Source organism: Pectinophora gossypiella, chromosome 3 (assembly GCF_024362695.1).
Source record: "Pectinophora gossypiella chromosome 3, ilPecGoss1.1, whole genome shotgun sequence".
In the NCBI taxonomy this organism is placed as follows: Eukaryota; Metazoa; Arthropoda; class Insecta; order Lepidoptera; family Gelechiidae; genus Pectinophora; species Pectinophora gossypiella.
In genome coordinates, this window is record NC_065406.1 from 10,355,140 (window position 1) to 10,373,628 (window position 18,489).

Here is an 18,489-nt window from a genome sequence, read left to right on the forward strand (position 1 = left end):
ATGGTAAAAGGGCTTATTACACCTACACGATCTGATCGGGATACGGGAGTTGATGGGGAGTAACCATGGTAACCACCCGTGACATTGACGCATCTAGCCTCTCGGACAGGTAGGTGTAATAAGCAATTATGCTTGTAATGCTCTTACATATCTAACATAATAAGTTTTAGAGATCATATCTAAATGATTGTTCCCTTGCAGATCTCGCGACACGTCGCGCGGTACAGGCGGCAGTACGAGCGGGGTGCGGTTGACGGGCGGGTCGTCGCTGGTGTTCATCGACCCCGCGTCGCTGCGCCGCTCGGCCGCCGCCGCCGCCGCCGGCGCGCACGACCCGCACTCTACTTCCACCACCGCCTCCTGTTTGGCGAGAGCTTTCGGTAAGCGCTGACTACTCAACACTTCGTAATACTAGATTTGCTCAGAATTTTGTAAAGTGGAAAAACTAAACAAGATGTGAAGGACTAGGCAGCAGCCTCATATATTCATTTTACAGTAACAATCTTCTAAAATGTCTGTAATGTTCGATTCCAGATTCCTATAAAGGATTGTCTATGGGGTTAGATTTTTGATTTTCAGAATTAAAAACTTAAAAACAACGAAAATTAAAGACAGTCACAAACAGTTTACTAACGCGTTCCCTCGTCCACAGGTATAGTAATCAGGCAGATAGCAGACCTGCTTTGGGAATACGAGCGTATAACCCTGCCACTGCCGCGTATGCTGCCGCTAGCGTACCGCGAAGCGCTGCGACTCCAGTGTTACTTGGAACGGCAGCTGAAAAACACTTGGGACTGGCTTGTCACCGTCATGGATGCTACTGAGGCCCAACTCAGGTAAATACATGGTGTTTTGTCCAAAATAATCGTAATTAAGATCCTTGCAATGTTGTTTCTGTTGGCTTTCCTGGTGATGTGGAAGACATTTGTAGAGCTGTTGATCCAACAGTACATGTAAAAGAGTGTTTTAGTTTTTTCCGGCGATGACTCGATTCGTTGCTTTGCTTAACTTTGATTATAATTCTTTGTAAATTGATATGGACATTAATGTTGATACATCACGTTTGCATGATATTTATTGTATATTTGTACGTAAAGGTTCGGCGCGTCTTTGACTTCAAACAACGCGAGCACATCGACGAGCGAGAGCAGCCGCGCCGCGCCCGCCGCCCGTCGCACTACTTCCTTCACTTCGCCCGCCACTCGCATCATCGGCTTCTCCGAAGGGCCCCGCGCTAGAGACCGTGAACAAGGTATGTTAGATTAGACGACAGAGGACCAGCTTTTTTTTCTCTTGTATTACTAACCTTGGTGACAGTGTTATTATTGACCCGCCAGAACCTGCAATGGCTTATCGTATAATGACTACGTATTCACATAAGTAAATTTTAGCCGGGACCCACGGCTTAACGTGCCTTCCGAACCGCGAAATAGGACGTTTGTCGTAGGTAAAGAAGGAAGCAAAAGAAATACAGAGTGTAACTTTGTTGTGCTATCAAGCGGTGATAAAATGCGTAGTACTTATTAGGCTGCATCTAACGGTAGTCTGTGATACATCGCGATATTTATCTTATTTATTCAGTCTGTCTACGTGATGTTCAATTGTTATTTACGTGTGTTCCACAGGCGTAGAGGCAGGCAGCGCGCGGCGCGAGTTCCTAGCTTACTGCCTGTCGTTGTTGCGAGCTCACAGCGCGGAACACGCGGAGCAGCTTCCCGTGTTGGACGTGGCGGCGCTCAAACATGTGGCCTACGTGCTGGACGCGCTCGTTTACTACATGCGAGCTGCGCAGCCGCAGCCGCACCATCATCACCACGTCTGGACACCGGTACGTTACTTGTTCATTAAACCTTTACCTAACATTTCCCCTAAGCCGAAGTGTAGACGAGCAGATGCTGCCGAAATTGACCAATCACATCTCCACTTGTCCCCTATCCTTTACGCTTTAATAGAGACACAATTTGTTATTAATTTTCCTGCTGTCTGGAGATTCGATTTATCTGTCTTACGGTAAATTCTGTAACACTACATTATGGACCGATATTGGTCTATTGGTACATGACTAAGGCAGGTTCCAATCTAGACTAAAGCAATGAGACAGTTACATATCTAAAATGCTGCTTGACACATTTTGTTTTACCTCAGTTTAATAACTGACTCATGACTGATCACTTTATATAGGATGAGAATGAAAACGAAGAAGGCGACGAGGAGATGGTAGTGGGCGGCGGCGCGGCCGCCGAGTCTGACGGCGAGGGCGAGGGCGCCCGCGGCCGCGCGCACGCCTTCTTCCAGCGGTCCGACTCTACGCTGTGTCTCGGATGTCCGCCGCCAGATCCTTTCAATAGTAAGTATCTAAAACTGTTTAGAAATGTTTATACTAATGTTTATTGTTAATGTTTGTTGGTCTAACAAAGCTCGGTGAGATGCGGGTAATTAGTTCATCTTGCGTTGGATGTACCTCTACTACCCTATTGGGATCGTGAGTTTATGTTATGTGTTTATTGGTAAAAGTGCTATTTGCTGGGGATTCGCGAGAGCTAATGTAACTTCATTTTGTAGTGACGATGCAAGACGCTCTACCACTAGCGGACCAGCCGCAGCTGCTGCAGCCGAACGCCCGCCGCGAGGAGCTGTTCGGCATGCCGCGCCAGCCCGTCACCGTGCCCGCCTCGGGCGACGGCCCGCCCGGGGTCAACAACCCGCTCGAAGGTAAAACTTTGAGTAGACATTTATTACATAAACTGTTTGCCACCCACCGGATTTATTGATATATTACCGGATGAGATTGTGCTCAAACTCTGAAGAAAAGAGCAGAAGGGTTAGTGTCAATGTTAAAGTTAGTGAGCCAACCTTTGTATAAGATTTTGATGTTTTAGGTGTCTGTCTATTTTTATTTATTTATTTATTTATTTATTTAGATATCCAACAGCATTAACAATAGTCGTTTTCTTATATAATACATGTACAAAATTTCTTCGCCAATAACAGGATATCATAACATGCAAATTTAAATGAACCGTGTTCGCGTGTGTCTGTGTGTGTGTGTATGTGTGTAAATTAACGGGGAATTAAGCAAGGAAAACCTATTAGACGAAAACTAGAAGCATTCCAATACAGCTTCACCTTTTGGGTAAGCTTGTTACACCGTCGGCACTTTCTCAACCTTTTTTAGAGAATAGTGTCATGAGCAAGCAAACCCGTTTGATTAAAAAATATAAATAAGTTTTAATTCCATCATTGTTTTTGATGCAGTGGTACCCCGGCGCCTGGGCCTCTCCACCCGCGGCACAGAGCGCGGCTGGTCGCCGCCGCCGCGCCCCGCCTCCGCGCCGCCCACACATTCACACACCCTCACTAGAGATGAGCCACAGGTAGACCTTACTTTTTTGACGTCTGGTTGTCTTTAGGTGACCATTGCCGAAGTAATTAAAGCTGTTTTAGAAAGTAAAATTCATGATTTCTTCTGACGTTATGTACGGGTTTTTATGTCTGAAACTGTATAGCGTCTAAAACATTATCGACTATATTTAAATATATATAAACTTTGCAGGACTTATCATGTGCTAAAGACACTGCGACAAAAATGGATATTGACACAGATGGTGAATACTTATCGGACTCTGACTCTAATGAAGCAAGACAAATAACTAGGAAAAAACTACACAGGTAAGCCTTATATTGCCTATTGTTTCTTACTTTAATATATTCGAATTGTATTTGTTTAGGATTTGCTATGAGAACACTGTTCATTTCTATACTCTTCCAAACTTTATAACACTAATTTGCGAACGGAATTGGAGCAAGATATAGCGACAGGATTGCTTTTTATTCATTCCTTCTATAGGGAAAACTACAATTGGCAAAAGATGACTTTCAGGACTTTGCGCACGAACGTCCGCTCCTATTTTGCTTAAGTGGATACAGCTTTAGGCTTATATTATATAGGTGGAAACCTGTTATTGGCTTAGTTTTTAAGTATGATTTTCTTTTTGCTATAGTTGTTAAGAGCTGTTGGTCTACCAAATATAAAATAAATAAATAAATATGTACCATCAGAATACGATTTAGTTAGTCCTATTGCGTACAAAAAATAATAATCAAATAAAACGACGCAGACACCCGCACACGATGTCCGCGGGCAGCAGTTCTCACGACACGAGCGCGCCGCCCTCGGAGTTCCACACGCTGGTCGACACCGCGTGCTCCATCATCGAGGCGCCACACCAACAGACCGCCTCGTCTTCACCTGGTAACTAGCACATGATTATACTTCTGGTTAGCGAGCTTCCTTACAGCGCGATTCCATATAGCATTGATGTGCAGTATTAGTGTAGGGTTGCCAGTATTGAACTGCATGTAACAAAGAGTTCGGTGTATGTAATTTTTTTGACGACGTTATTTTATACAAATTCCATTGACACGTTTTAACGTTTCGTAAAAAGCATGTAATTTACCCTTGTTTTGATTGTGCACGACAGACGTCGTGCCGTGGCAAAAGTCGTCTACATGTAAACTTCTTATCTCCGTATGAGCTTGGCAATTTCTTCTAGATATAAAATTTGATAATTTATTATACCATTAATTATATGATTGTTGTCCTTTTAGCAGCCAGCGGTTCAAGCTCGTCGGCGGAGCCGCGCGCAACCTCCTCGCGCAGTCCCGGCAAGACTGTCATTGTACGTGCTGTAAGTCGCTCCACTTATTTGGGGGACTTTTTCTTATCAAAATTATGCCCTACCCTTCAATTGGCAGTAACTTTTATAAATTCTGATCTGATATTCATATGTTCGACCTGGAAATCAGAGTGTGCCTGTACTTTTCATTAATAAATTCTGATTCTTGATCTTAAAATTATGCTTCAAAGGTATTAACTGTGTTACTGGGTCTTTATGAGTGGTTCTAATTTTCATCTATTTCGCATGGGCTAAGCTTGAAGTAAAGTGTGTATTGGGCGGATATTAGTTGCTAATCCTGGTATAGTCTGCGCGCACGTTTTTGCCACCGCCTGAGGTATATTGTGAGAAAGAATGGGAGAGGTAGACCGACACTGATTGGGGGATTACGTTAGCGTGACATTCAGTCCGCCAATCGGTCAACCGCGCCTTCCCCCGTCTCCGTCTCACCGCTCACATACTTGACATAAGGGCTTATTACACCTACGTGTCCGACGGGCTACAAGGTCACGGGTTACCATGGTTACACGATCTGATCGGCAAACGGAAGTTGGTGGGGAGTAACCATGGTAACCTCCGTGACATTAACGCATCTAGCCTGTCGGATAGATAATGTAATAAGCCTTACACTGTGACAAGAACTTGCGCGCTAAATATATTGTAATTTGAGATACAAATAGTCCTTATATGAGTATAGGATACCGAAACAGTTTTTTATTATTATTGAATCTCTAATGGGACTGAAAGTAAAATATCGTCATTGTCTTAGATTTCTAACAACAACATGTTTTTAGGGTGAACTCTTGAGTGCAGCAGACCCACTGGAGTCGCAAGAGATATCGGCGCATGTGACTGTAGAGACGACTGGATTACCGCCGCCGCCGCTCCTGCCGCCGCTAAGCACGCCAGCACAACCGTAAGTTTGCTTCACATGTAATCCTCTTTTCTAATGTGAACGGTCAAGGATGTCAATAATCACATTCTGTGTTTCAAACAATATAATCTCACAGTTATCAAAAATAGACAAATAGTCATTGGCTAGCTCAGCCTCAACACCTCTGGCGGAAAGCGAACCTATTTAGAGTAAAAATATCGGATGTTTGAAAAAAGAAATCGATACTCACATCATCTTTTTTTCTCTTAGTTTATTTATCGTATCACTTTTGTACATAACGATTGGCACGTTAAGCTGTTGGTCCCGGTTACTACTTACTGATGTAAGTAAGTAGTCGTTACATGTGCCATGTCAGCGGCCTTTGGCGGCTCAATAGTAACCCTGACACCAAGGTTGATGGGGTTGCTAATTCACCTCACAACCCACACGATAGAAGAATCAAAAAATCTAAATTGTATGATCTCAGTCGCGCGTGCCCATCACTCGGCGCATCAGTGTCGCACGACCTACTGCTGGGTCGCTGGCGGCTGTCGCTGGACCTGTTCGGCCGCGTGTTCACGGAGGACGTGGGCTTGGAGCCCGGCTCTGTGGTCGCTGAACTAGGCGGCTTCCCCGTCAAGGAGGTCAAGTTCCGACGCGACATGGAGAAACTCAGGAATTCGCAGCAGAGAGATCTCACTTTGCATAAGGTATGTAATTTTGTCTTCAAGTATCATTAGCGAAACATTCTTTACTATAAAGCTGTATATTGTTGGTATCCTTTTGCTTGAGTTGTTTGCAAGTGTACAAAACTATTTTCCATTTTACTAAAACACTACGATCTAAATCGCGAATGATAATACGACTGCTTTAATAAAAATCAGTGTTTAATATTTTTATACATTACTAATATTATTTTCTCCAGATGGAACGGGACAGGGCCAAGCTTTTGCAACAGACCTTCGCAGAGCTGAACAGCGCGTTCGCGGGACAGAATCGTCGAGCTCACAGCGCTCAGCCGCCGCTCGCTGTCAACCGCGTGAAGGTCACCTTCAGAGACGAGCCCGGCGAAGGTAGCGGTGTCGCGCGCTCCTTCTACACTAGTGTCGCTGAGGTAAGCAATATTAAAGACTTAGTTAAAAGCTTAACGTAAGAAAAAAAAATTGGGCCAAAATACTTGATCAGATGTTGGCTCCCAAAGTGTGTTAGTTAGTTGGTGTTAGATATGTGTTTTCCTGTACCCAAAGGTTGCCTGGAAGAAATTGCTGCATGAGCAATAAGGCCGCCTGTTGTGCTTTTCTGTATATGCTGTCCTTATATCTGTATTTTGTGTCCATTGTGCTCAATAAAGTATTTTATCTATCTATCTATCTACATGTAAGTGGTAAAATACTAAATTGTTAAGTCATCCAGATGGAGTATTTTTTATAATCAATCTGCAGATAAGATGAGGTCACTTGAGAGAATCGTAGCTATCATTAATTAGCCTATTATAATAATCGATCAAGATAATATAATTTTCTGGACTAAGTGTAACGGTGTATGTTACGTATTATTGCAGGCTCTGCTAGCCAACGAGAAACTGCCCCCTCTGGAGCCGACCACCGGCAGCGGCGGCAACAGCAATACCACGAACGGCACGGCGGGGGCCGCCGGGCCTGCCGCCGGCGGCACTAGCAGCAATAGTGGCGCACGGTAAGTTCATATACCTAGTATTTGACTCCAATACAATACAAATATACTTCATTGCGTGTTCGTATGTTACTAAAATTAATGATACATAAGCCATGCCGGCTCAGTAATAACCCTGACACCAGGTTTGATGAGGTTGGTCATCCAACTCGCAACCCACACGATAGAAGAAGACTAAGATTAATGGACACATATTTCGTAGCATAAGTACATTAAATAAAAAACTTATTAAATAACTAAATAAGTTTCAGAAACCATTTCCATAGCTTTGACCAAAACATTTTGTTTGTAGAAGCGGGGCGGGACGTGCTCGTTCCAAAGACGCCACTCGCCGCACTCCAGGCAGACCGGCGCCGCGCCCGCCAGCCGCGCGCGAGCCGCGACGCGTGCTCAGCGTCGATGCCAGACCTTACTCGCCACAGGTAAGTGACACTTTCCGCTAGACAACATCATGTGATAACATTACGCTCTACCATTGACGCCTACTACCACGACTAAAAAAAATCTTTTTATTTTTATGTTTCATATATATTCTTTTATGTTTTATAGTCTGTCAGTTAACGTATTTAATCTTTTTTAGGGTATGTTGTGTTTCATATTGTCACTGTAGCGACTTACATAATAACCATATCTTTCTTAGTGATCATTGTTTTCACCAAGAGAAGCGAATATTTATTTCACTTATTTTCTTAACATAGAGAGAGATAAATTGGGAGAGAGCGACAGGGCGACTTTTCTCGCCCTTTCGGTGGCTGTTCTTTCTGGCGGTCCGTCGATCTCACACGTTTCCGCCGGTAGACTTTTCTAGGTTATAAAATACACTACTGAAACTTAATTTGAGTTAAAGCATATGAGTTATGCGTTGGTCCCAGTTACTACTTACTGACATAAGTAAGTAGTCGTTACATGAGCCATGTCAGGGGCCTTTGGCGGCTCAATAGTAACCCTGACACCAGGGTTGATGAGGTTGGTACTCCACCTCACAACCCACACGATAGGAGGGGGGATATGAGTTATGGTAATTGTTATTGCAGGCCGCCCCTGGCACGGAAGGCGCCGGCTACAGCGGTGAGCGCCCCGGAGGACATAACGAACATCTCACGCTGCATCAAGCACAACTAGGCGAACGACTGTATCCTAAAGTAAGTCACTTTAAAAGTTTTCTTAAGCTAATGTAGAACTCAATTCCAATTGGCGCTTCCTATTAGACTACTGGGTACTGGGTATTTACTGTAGTACTGGTATAAAAAGGAATTCTTCATTGACGTACAGGTTCACTCTCTTCACCCGACGTTCGCGGGCAAAATCACGGGCATGCTGTTAGAGCTAACGCCGGCGCAGCTGCTCGTGCTGCTGGCCAGCGAGGACGCGCTGCGGCAGAAAGTTCGCGAGGCCATGGACCTCATAGTCATGCACCCCTCCGAGGCAATATTAGGTATGTACAGCTCTTAACTGATTAATATGTTACTCTAGCATTATTCTTAGTCTGTGTTTCCAATGAATAAGTGCCAATATAGTTATTTTAAGCGAGGTGTATGACGTTATGGTATATGATATGATCGTGACTAATTGCCTTGTGTAAGAGTCGTAAAGGTACTTATATTCTTAATGATAACATTATATTCATAATGAATATTTTATATATTATGAAAATAAAAAGCCTCTGCATATTATATCTGGAATTCTAGACATTTGCGCTATTTTACCTAATAAACCCACATTGTTGTTTATGTACTATGAAAAAGATATTTACTTGTCATATATTGATTGCCTTCCTGTGCTTGTCTTATATTTTATAATACTTGTTGTAATGAATGTGTGTTGTATGTATCTGTGAAATGAACGTGAATGAAGGCGACAACCCGGCAGATCTGGACGTGTTCTCGTTGTCGGAGCGCGGCGCGGCGGCGGGCGCGGCCGGCGCGGCGGGCGGCTCCGCGGCACAGGACGACGCCGCGCCGCTGTTCTACTCGCCCGGCAAGCGCGGTTATTACTCCCCGCGCCAGGGCCGCGCCACGCCCGAGAGAATCAACGCATTTAGGAATGTTGGCAGGTATGTTACACTTACAGTAACAATAAAATTAATACTAAATTGTTCAGGAAAAAATGTGAGTAACCGACGAGTTTCCTGAGTCGTTTTATTCTCTATAATAAGTTAGAACGCCTTGCGTTGTCGTAGTATTATTGAAAAATACAGCAATACATTTATGAAAGATTAATGTGTTATGAGCTTGTGCGCTCATTATTCTCTAATGCCGGGTCGGTCAAACGTAATATGTATTTCTCATACTAAATTATAAGTAGTTGTATTTCACCAGTTTGTCTGTACCGGGCATAAATAAACTAAGGCAGTCTCCAGATCCACTTAAAAAAAAACGATCACTACTTTTATTTCTTGTTGCTCACGTGATTTATTTACTTATAGGATCGTCGGTCTCTGCCTGCTACAAAACGACTTGTGCCCGATGTTCCTGAACCGCCACGTGCTGAAATACTTGCTAGGACGACCAATCCGGTTCCACGACTTGGCGTTCTTCGACCCCGTTGTGTACGAGAGCCTGCGACAACTGGTCGTCGACGCCGAAACCGGAGACTCGCATTCTCTATTTGCGGCCCTCGATCTCAACTTTAGGTGAGGCAATAGAGTTTGTATAATTTATGGGCAACCTAACCTAAAAGTAGAACACGTAATTTTCTGTTCTTGATAAGTAATAAAACTATTTCAACGTTAAAACGAAGAAAGACAGCACCACAACCACACATGATTTTCCAGAATATTTTCAGAGGAAAGGCATTTACTCCATTAGTTTCACACACCTTATGTTTAATTGCATTATTATTAATCACTTGCGATATTGCAGTTTGGAAATGTGCGAGGAGGAGGGTGGCGGGTGCGTGGAGCTGATCCAAGGCGGGCGCGACGTGGAGGTGACGGCGCTCAACGTGTACGACTACGTGCGAAAGTACGCGCAACACCGCATGCTGCTCTCACAGGAAAAGGCGCTTGAGGTACGATTTCTAAGTCTATGAGTATTATTTGTAAAGACACTGGTAAAAACCTGACTCTCTTTATATTTGACGTGTATTTTTATTCATGCATAAAATCGCGCCTGTAAACCCTAATGCGGTGGACAGCGCCACAAGTAATCAGAAAACATTTTGCAGTCGTAAGAAGTCTTAAGATATAATATGATGAACAGTATGGTGATAGATGATCAGCCTATCAAGTTAGAACGGACATTGATTAGAAAGAAATCGGTTGTACATAAAGCTAAACCTTAAAGATGTTTATGTAATAATTAAATGTCGTTACAGGCGATGCGTATGGGCGTGCTAGACGTCCTTCCGGAATCCGCTTTGGAGGGTTTGACGGCTGAAGATCTTCGGTTACTGCTGAACGGCGTTGGCGACATCAACGTGGCCGCTCTCGTGTCCTACACTAGCTTCAACAACGAGAGTGGCGAGCCGCCCGAACGCCTCGCCCGCTTCAAACGCTGGCTCTGGGCCATCGTAGACAAAATGACTCATCTTGAACGACAGGATTTGGTAAGATCTCTATTTGATTGGTAAAAGTTATTTACTGTTACTATATGAAAAGACGAGTCAAGTACGCGAAATCTTTCTTGGTAATGACTTAGTAATTTTGTTGTGTTCAGGTTTACTTCTGGACGGGATCTCCTGCCCTGCCCGCGTCGGAGGAAGGCTTCCAGCCCATGCCGTCGGTGACGATCCGGCCGGCGGACGACGCGCACCTGCCCACCGCCAACACATGCATCTCGCGGCTCTACATCCCACTCTACTCCTCGCGCCACGTGCTCAAACACAAGCTGCTACTCGCCATCAAGACTAAAAACTTTGGCTTCGTTTAGACAGTAACTGCTAGCTGCCATGTCTCATTGTATCTCTTTTAGTTTTAAGCCCAGTTATGTGAGACTGCCGCTGTAATATTACATTTTTGTGACAACCACTAATGGAATAGCAGTAAACTTAGACACTTACTCATACTTAGTATGTTATATTTATTTATGAAACTTAATTGAGCATGACTGGGCACTTTGACTGAATAGTAATATTCAATACACAGTAATTTTTTTGCTAAAGAGAACGGCCATGATGAGGGTTCGCACAAGTACATTTGTATTTTTTACACTGTAAGATCTTTACCTGATAAGTATTTAATTACTAGAAATTACAATCGAGAAAAGTTGAGTTAAAAATCAAGATAACCTCCTTTCTAAAGCAAAAAATTGTTTGTATCTTTTACTAAAATTACTTTGACGTTATGGCCTACAGGAGTGCATTTGTACGCTTTCATTATTTATGTCGTTCGTGATGGTAAACAGGCAGCGTGAATCTAAAATATCGAGCTGTTAATATAGCTTTGTTATATATAGTAAACAAATATTAACGATAGAGTATGATGGGTAAAACTGCTATGATTTGGGTAAGCTTGGGCAGAGGCGTCGGATCCCGGCTACGGTGGTTTTTGTGATATCAGAGGAAGTATTTATGCGCCTCTTCTAAATCTAAGAATATAATTAGATTTTCCCTTTGATTAGTTGTATTATGGTTCATAATAAACAATCTCAAAATGCTTATATGACATTTCTTTTCATTATTATTCCTAGTTGTTTCTTTCGTAAAAGAGCAATTATTTCTGGGGCTTTAGCCAAATTACATACGATGATTATGACAGCCTCGGTGACGTGTGGGTACTTAGTTCATCTTGCGATGGATGTACCTCTGACTACCCCAATTGGGATAAAATCGTGAGCTTATGTTTTGTGAAAACCTGAGTGTGATCAAATGAAATAATTATATTGGATTGAAATGTCACATTGTTCCTAAACATTTTATTCAATTAGTGTTGAACCACATTGTTGATTGATGAATGTGGAGGAAGCAAGAGAAATGTGTCAGGATCTAGTGGGAAATAGGCGTGAGTTTATGTTTGTATGTTGAACCACATGTGTCAACACTTCGTCACACTTTCCTATGTGTATATCCTTTTCTGTTACTCGGAACCGTTGTCATTTGCTAGAGCGAGAGAAAGCGATCGCACGCGGCAGAATCAACGAGGCGATAACGTGCGTCAGCGCGCGTAACAGTCAAACTACTTTTATTACTACTGTATGTAATTATACATATTGTGTCTCACAGCACGCGTACGAGCTCTTACTTGGTGATTAGGGATGTTACTTGACTGATAATTAAAAAAAAACAAGTTTTTTATTAATTACATCACATTTAATTAAAAATATTTAACACATACTCATATTTACAAAAAACAATATGCACACTAAAACATAAATCTAAAAACAACAATAACAAATATATCTTAATATTACTGTACTTTGGATGCTGTTTTCAGCTCTAATGTTATCTTTTTATACACTCCATAAAGAACAGCAACATGACAAACATGAAGTAATACACTTGAAAAATTTGTACTTGGGTAAGTATTCCATGAAAGTTCAATAAGAGCTAGAATTAAAAACCTGACTATATTTGAATAATTGCAGGACCACAATAGGTATGGCAAGCTGTGGAAATACCAAGCATAAAATTGGTAATGAAGGCTTCGGGAACAAACAACCCCTATAAAGTTCACTACAAACATAGGTAGTATAAACAGTTGTGATAAAATATCAAAATCAATGCTGTAGTGGGTATTCCTTATATCTTCTTCCAACTCTGTCTTTGAAACTTTTTTCCCACCCTTGTTAGACTTCTGAAGCGCTTCTTCAAATGATTTTATGAAGTCTTCTTGATCTTTGGTTAGCTTTTCAGGTTCTTCTTTCTTTCCAAGTTTCTTTTTTGATTCCTTGCCTTTTCCTTTTAATCTTAGTCTCTTGTTTTCAAGATTTTTGGCATCTATCTGGGGTTGTACATGATTTTGTAGATATTTAAGGGCACAGTAACTCCTAAAATATCTTACACACATAGGGAGGAATATGTAAAGTAAGGTAATGTGTATACCCAACAATGTCAAATGGAAACATCTGCTTTCAAAAGTTGGCACATCAAGGAATCTATAGTTGACTGTCCAAGTGTGGTTAAATACACGACCCACATCAAAGCTTCCTTTTAAATATGCCACAGGATTGCCAAGTAAGAATGGTAAACCTAATACTAGTTGTACCAGACCACAAACAAATAATTGTTTGATAGTATTCTTCACACCTAAATTAATTAAATAGAAATACAACAAAGCAGGAGCGTAAAGGAGAATATTCATCTTCACTGAAACACCTAAACTATAGAATATACTGGCTAAGTACCATTTTGAATCAATAAACAGATTTAAAGCAATATACAAGAACAGGACAGCTATGGGATCATTGAACAACCTGAGTACATGTATTGAATGTATTCTGTAAGATGTTAAAATTGTAATAACAAGAACATATGGTGGAACTTTTCTCGTTTTAACATAAATTCGAAGTATACAAAATAATTCTACCAAATAAATACCTATGAATATATACTGAGCAAGTCTGATATTCTCTCCATGATTTGTTAGATAATATAAAAGAGAATATATGTAAACGAATCCTGCAGGGTATACTAGTGGCCCGGTGTCTCCGCGCAGCTTGCTGTAATCGAGGCTGCCATTCAGGAATCCTTCACATTCTTGCATGTAAGCCTTCCAGTCTATTTCGGTGTATGGTACTCGTTCCACTATAAATATATTAAGCACCAACTCTGAGACGAGTATTAGAAACGCAACAAACCGTAGCTGAGCTGGATTTATAATCAGACCCTTTAGATAAGTCCACGTTAATAACTTTTTGAAATCTCTAAACATTTCTTGCAATTTGTTCGATATTGCGTATATATCCATATTGCGTTTGTTCGGTGAACGTTGGTATGTTTCAAATGGTCGCTTATTGTTATAGTTACAGGTAAACGTGATATATAGTATCAACTTTAGCCTGTATTATTTCTATTTTAAGATTAGGTCACCTCACAATTCCCAGTCGGCAAAGCGAGAAGCGATTCCATTACCAACATATGGCAGCTGTCACTGTGACACTTTCTTTTTTTTTTAAGTTACTTTTTTTTGTTTTGGTTTTCCCCGAAGGGTAAGGCAAAGGGAACTATGCCCATACAGCCATGTCTTACGTATTTTTTTCTTGATGATTAATGAAATGATGAAAGGTGATGATGATGAACCCTAAGCCCTCACCCTCGGAGTAGATTCCTACTCCGAACCCCAAACGAATTAACTCAAAAGTCCGCATAAACTTTCGAGTCATGAAGCGGCTTCCTGGCACGAAGCGAAAATAGGCAGATACACTTTGTTTATTGAATACTCTGATATAATAACACTCGCGAATGTCTTCCGACTAACTTAATGCGATCATTAACCACAAAACACCACTTCGTATTAATTATTTAGATTATTCAATGAAGAAAGCAACTGTCCCGTTCCCGTTTCCCGCCAAAAAGCTCTTTTTTTAGTTACTTCACTTTTTATTATTGACTTAGCTTAGACAGATTCCCATTTCAAGCCACTAGTTACTTACATATTTATTTTACAAAACTAAATTTGTTAAAATAGGTATTTATTAAAAATGAAACGATTGTGCAGTATTATAATAGTTATAAATAATGAAAAGTATTTATGCTTTATTATTTCTTATAGGTAATAGGTACCCGAAAAGATGTGGGTTGAAAGTGGGAATGTTCCCGATGTAAAACTCTTTAATAGTAAAGACACTAGCTGCTTTTGTTTTTCAAATTGTTATTTCTTGTATCTGGTCTTATCTGCCTAGAGGTTAAGTAATAAAGACCTTCTTACATAAAGTTTTGCGCCTTTTTACTGCCGTGAACATTCCTAAGGTGGGAACATTCACATCTCTGGTGGGTTGGGTCCAAGGGTCACCTTAACCATATCTACAACAGTTGCGTAATTCGTTTTACCAGCCGCTACGTCTAGTATCTCCTTTTTGCTGAACCTAGCTATACGCTTGTTGATCTGTTCGACGACAATCTTTGTAATCGTCTTCCCAAGATCCTTCTTGTACTTCTTAAGTACCAGTATCAAATGCTTCTCTATTATATTTGGTAAACCTTTAATATTCAATTGTAGCTGAAATAAACATTAGTGTTTAATTAGTTAACATGCTGCACGTAATAATAAGACATAACTTTATAAGTAAGTAGGTGTAGTTACTTGATAGGGGTAGTAAAGTCATGAAAAATTTTCCGGATTCGAATTTCGAACTTTTGTGTCGAACATGGTGCGGTGCGCACAAGGCCGAGGCGCGGGATTTTGTTTGTAATTTCAAAATTCGGCTGTGCAGCAAGCTCTCTTTTCTCCGAAACGCATGTACCTACCTCAACGTTGTCAATCGTGGTCACGATGTCGACAGCGTCATACTGGTAAGATTCATAGTTGCCGATCATAACTGGCTTCGATTGTAATATTACGTTGAATTTCAAATTATGTAGAACTAATCTGCACAAAATGGTATGGTGGTTAGTTTCTATATAGGTACCCAATGGCCCGGATTCCTGCTGACACCTCCTAATTTTATTTTAAGTTATAAGTAAGTACCCGACGGATGATAGTCAACAAGTTAAATTTAAAACGAATGAATAACCCGGGCGAATAAAATATGCATCTCGCTGGTATGCAATCCTGACGGGTTATGACGGGCCGATATAAAATTTTTAGGCAACCGCCTAAAAACCGCCGTTTTAGATTTCTGCTTAAAATTGACGTGTTCCATAAATTTTATGCCTGTCGATTACACGTCTCTTTCTTTTTCAACGGATGAGAAAATGACAGGTATAAAATAAAATTACATGGCGTCTGCAGGAATTAGCACCAATAGCTATATGATAGTCAAATCCGATCACATCAGTCTTAAACCGATTTTGAAAGCAGTTAAGTACTTCGAAGATAATAATAAAATACTAACTTTATAGTTCCATTGATAGGAACTCTGATAAATAGAAAGTTCGATGCAGAGTTCACTTCACCTGTAATAATTGAAAGCGGTAAAGTTAAAATTCAATAACAGACCTACCTACAATTTACTTACCTATGTTATAAAATATTGCCAGAATTGAGTAATAATCTCTGACTACATTAATTAAATAGGCTTTAAATAAAGGGGGTCCTGTCTAACGCGGCGTAGCGTCGCTAATAAAATGTATGCAGTTCTATAAAGGAGGGATTTTGTTGACGGCAACCGAATCCCATTCATGCTGGGGGCGCAGATATGTTGTCCTAGTGAGAAAGGGCCCTTAGGGTTAGGCTTACCATCTCAGGTATGCAGTCATGTCGTAAATTATTATAATGAAGAAGTAGGTCCCCGATTACTTAAATCAGTTAGGTACATACAAGACTATCATCATCATTATTCGGTTATCTATCAAACCAACTATAAACCCATAGGTTTACTTATTAACGTGTCGTGTTTGATTGCGCCTGCTCCGTGCTGGTCATCACTAGCTCAGTAGCCGTAGAAGGCATGCTGCCAGCATAACTATCGCGCGAGAAGCGACAGATGAAGATGAACAAACTCTATTTGATATGCTTAGGCAAATTTTTATCGCATTGCGCGCGCGTGATGCGATTGCTATGCAACGGCTGGATATTAATACTAACCTGAAGCGTCAATACGTGGTATAGATATGGCAACATCTGATCTATAAGAGTCAGTGGTGCCCTGGTTCATCCGGATCTGCAAATTGTCGATATGCATTCTACTGATGCCTTTGATATATATGTTCTTCATGTTGATGGGCTCACTAAAAATAATAAGATAGAAATGGGAAGCGTTGAGGGCGCTCATCCGGTAAAAGACGTAAATGCGCGCACACTTAGCTTAGGCGTTGTTTGACAGGATTATCCTCCCAGAAAGTTTGAGAAAAGGTGCCGGATCCATGTTGCTGTCTTATGCTTATTACTTATCAAATCTATTTTGAAAGGTGAGCATTAACCACTACGGAACAGAAAAACAGAAGGAAGAATTACTTCTCTAAGTAGATACACAAATAAACAGATACAGAGGTAGCTTTTTTGGGCCCACCCGCAATTAACGGGGGATCGTACGAGCGTCTCTAAATTGCATTGAACTTTTCCTTTGATGGAGCCAAAGCTGAGTAAGTGCTCAGTTTGAACATTATATTGTCAAATGTTCGCGATAACGTTGCGTTACATGTAAACGCTCGAAGATATTTACCTTAAGAGAATAGACTTGATATGGATCGGCGGAAATCTGTCCAGCATGAAAGGTTCGATGAGTGGCTCAATATCGGGGTCTTTTAAGATGTTCTTCGCTATTTTCAGAGAATTGTCACTGTAAGTCAAGTCCGTGGCATCTAGTGGCTCATACTTCTGGGTGAAGGAGTCGCCGAGCCGAACACGCGCTTCGAAATACCCCAAATCCAGGAATGGGTCTTTTTCATGCAACAGTATTAACTGATTAATGAATTATATGTTAATAAGTGAAATCATAGTAAAAATAATATTACTTACGTACTTATAACTGTTCAACTAATTCGCAAAAAAAAAACAATACTCACTGTCAGCGTTTGTTATAAATACAAAAACAAAAATGATAAAATAGTTTTTCATAATTTTGTTGTGTGGCTGCTAAAGGCAACTGCAACTGTGCGCACACAGTATTATACTCTTCAACGTCAACTTGTGATTTAAATACCTACATGCTTATAGGTACCTATATTTACTAGAACATTGAACAGGTTTGTTTCATTTATAGTTACATAGGAAAAATATTGTTTCTTAAATTGCTTAGGTAGGTAACCTATTGCTTGTACAAATTATACTATAGGTATATGCAATACATACGTACTGATAAAGAAAAAAAATTAAGGATAGGTTATTTCCTATTCAATGTAGGAAATAATTTCGCCCAATCCCGTCAATCTCGAATGGGATCTCGTCATATTATGCTTCGGGATGGATCCCGAAAAATTAGACGAGATCTTGCGAGATCGCGATTATTCGGGATGCATTCATTAGTAGCTAGGTACTTGGTTTACGTGATGAAGGCACTCGGATAACTTTTAGAGGTCATTGAGATGGAAAGTTGCTAGTCGCACACAGTCTAGCAAAGAGTGCAGAAATCAATATAGAAAATGTTATTGTACAATCGTTGATAGATTTAGATAAACCACCACGTGCACACTACCTTTATCGCTCAATGTGTTATGCCTTTGTTTAATCGTCTTTTGACGACAACTACACGCAATAATAAGTACTTAATT

At 41.0% G+C, this 18,489-nt stretch overlaps 3 protein-coding genes across 11 annotated transcripts in view; 1 reads left to right on the top strand and 2 right to left on the bottom strand.

Annotated features, from left to right (window-relative positions):
* LOC126381890 (E3 ubiquitin-protein ligase UBR5) overlaps positions 1–11,840 on the top strand; it is a 31,294-nt gene extending 19,454 nt beyond the window's left edge. For 4 of the 8 annotated variants that reach the window (XM_050031445.1, XM_050031446.1, XM_050031449.1 and 1 more), the window contains exons 29-50: positions 202–380; positions 653–836; positions 1,098–1,252; positions 1,626–1,828; positions 2,182–2,347; positions 2,563–2,712; positions 3,256–3,374; positions 3,554–3,669; positions 4,119–4,252; positions 4,609–4,688; positions 5,471–5,592; positions 6,038–6,260; positions 6,476–6,664; positions 7,112–7,245; positions 7,535–7,664; positions 8,277–8,384; positions 8,515–8,677; positions 9,097–9,295; positions 9,668–9,874; positions 10,104–10,251; positions 10,558–10,788; positions 10,899–11,840. In XM_050031445.1, the coding sequence (XP_049887402.1) occupies positions 202–380; positions 653–836; positions 1,098–1,252; positions 1,626–1,828; positions 2,182–2,347; positions 2,563–2,712; positions 3,256–3,374; positions 3,554–3,669; positions 4,119–4,252; positions 4,609–4,688; positions 5,471–5,592; positions 6,038–6,260; positions 6,476–6,664; positions 7,112–7,245; positions 7,535–7,664; positions 8,277–8,384; positions 8,515–8,677; positions 9,097–9,295; positions 9,668–9,874; positions 10,104–10,251; positions 10,558–10,788; positions 10,899–11,111 (3,553 nt within the window). In that variant the 3' untranslated portion in view covers positions 11,112–11,840. The remainder of the gene's footprint in view (positions 1–201; positions 381–652; positions 837–1,097; positions 1,253–1,625; positions 1,829–2,181; positions 2,348–2,562; positions 2,713–3,255; positions 3,375–3,553; positions 3,670–4,118; positions 4,253–4,608; positions 4,689–5,470; positions 5,593–6,037; positions 6,261–6,475; positions 6,665–7,111; positions 7,246–7,534; positions 7,665–8,276; positions 8,385–8,514; positions 8,678–9,096; positions 9,296–9,667; positions 9,875–10,103; positions 10,252–10,557; positions 10,789–10,898) is intronic. The other 4 variants (XM_050031448.1, XM_050031452.1, XM_050031451.1 and 1 more) reach the window with 2 other exon arrangements.
* Positions 11,841–12,467: 627 nt separating this feature from the next.
* On the bottom strand, positions 12,468–14,274 carry LOC126381894 (lethal(2)neighbour of tid protein 2). The gene has a single exon (XM_050031457.1). It carries the CDS (start codon positions 14,084–14,086, stop codon positions 12,587–12,589), a length of 1,500 nt encoding a protein of 499 aa, XP_049887414.1. The 5' UTR covers positions 14,087–14,274; the 3' UTR covers positions 12,468–12,586.
* A 687-nt stretch (positions 14,275–14,961) lies between these two features.
* On the bottom strand, positions 14,962–17,894 carry LOC126381900 (uncharacterized). Of its 2 annotated transcripts, none has more exons than XM_050031462.1 (6): positions 17,785–17,894; positions 17,442–17,658; positions 16,865–17,007; positions 16,173–16,233; positions 15,586–15,706; positions 14,962–15,337 (listed from the first exon to the last, which is right to left on the bottom strand). In XM_050031462.1, the coding sequence occupies exons 1-6, from the start codon at positions 17,834–17,836 to the stop codon at positions 15,098–15,100; spliced, it is 834 nt and encodes a 277-aa protein (XP_049887419.1). In that variant the 5' UTR covers positions 17,837–17,894; the 3' UTR covers positions 14,962–15,097. The 2 variants fall into 2 exon arrangements, with proteins under 2 accessions (XP_049887419.1, XP_049887420.1); XM_050031463.1 differs by having other exon boundaries at positions 17,442–17,680; positions 17,785–17,809.
* Positions 17,895–18,489: the final 595 nt, after the last annotated feature.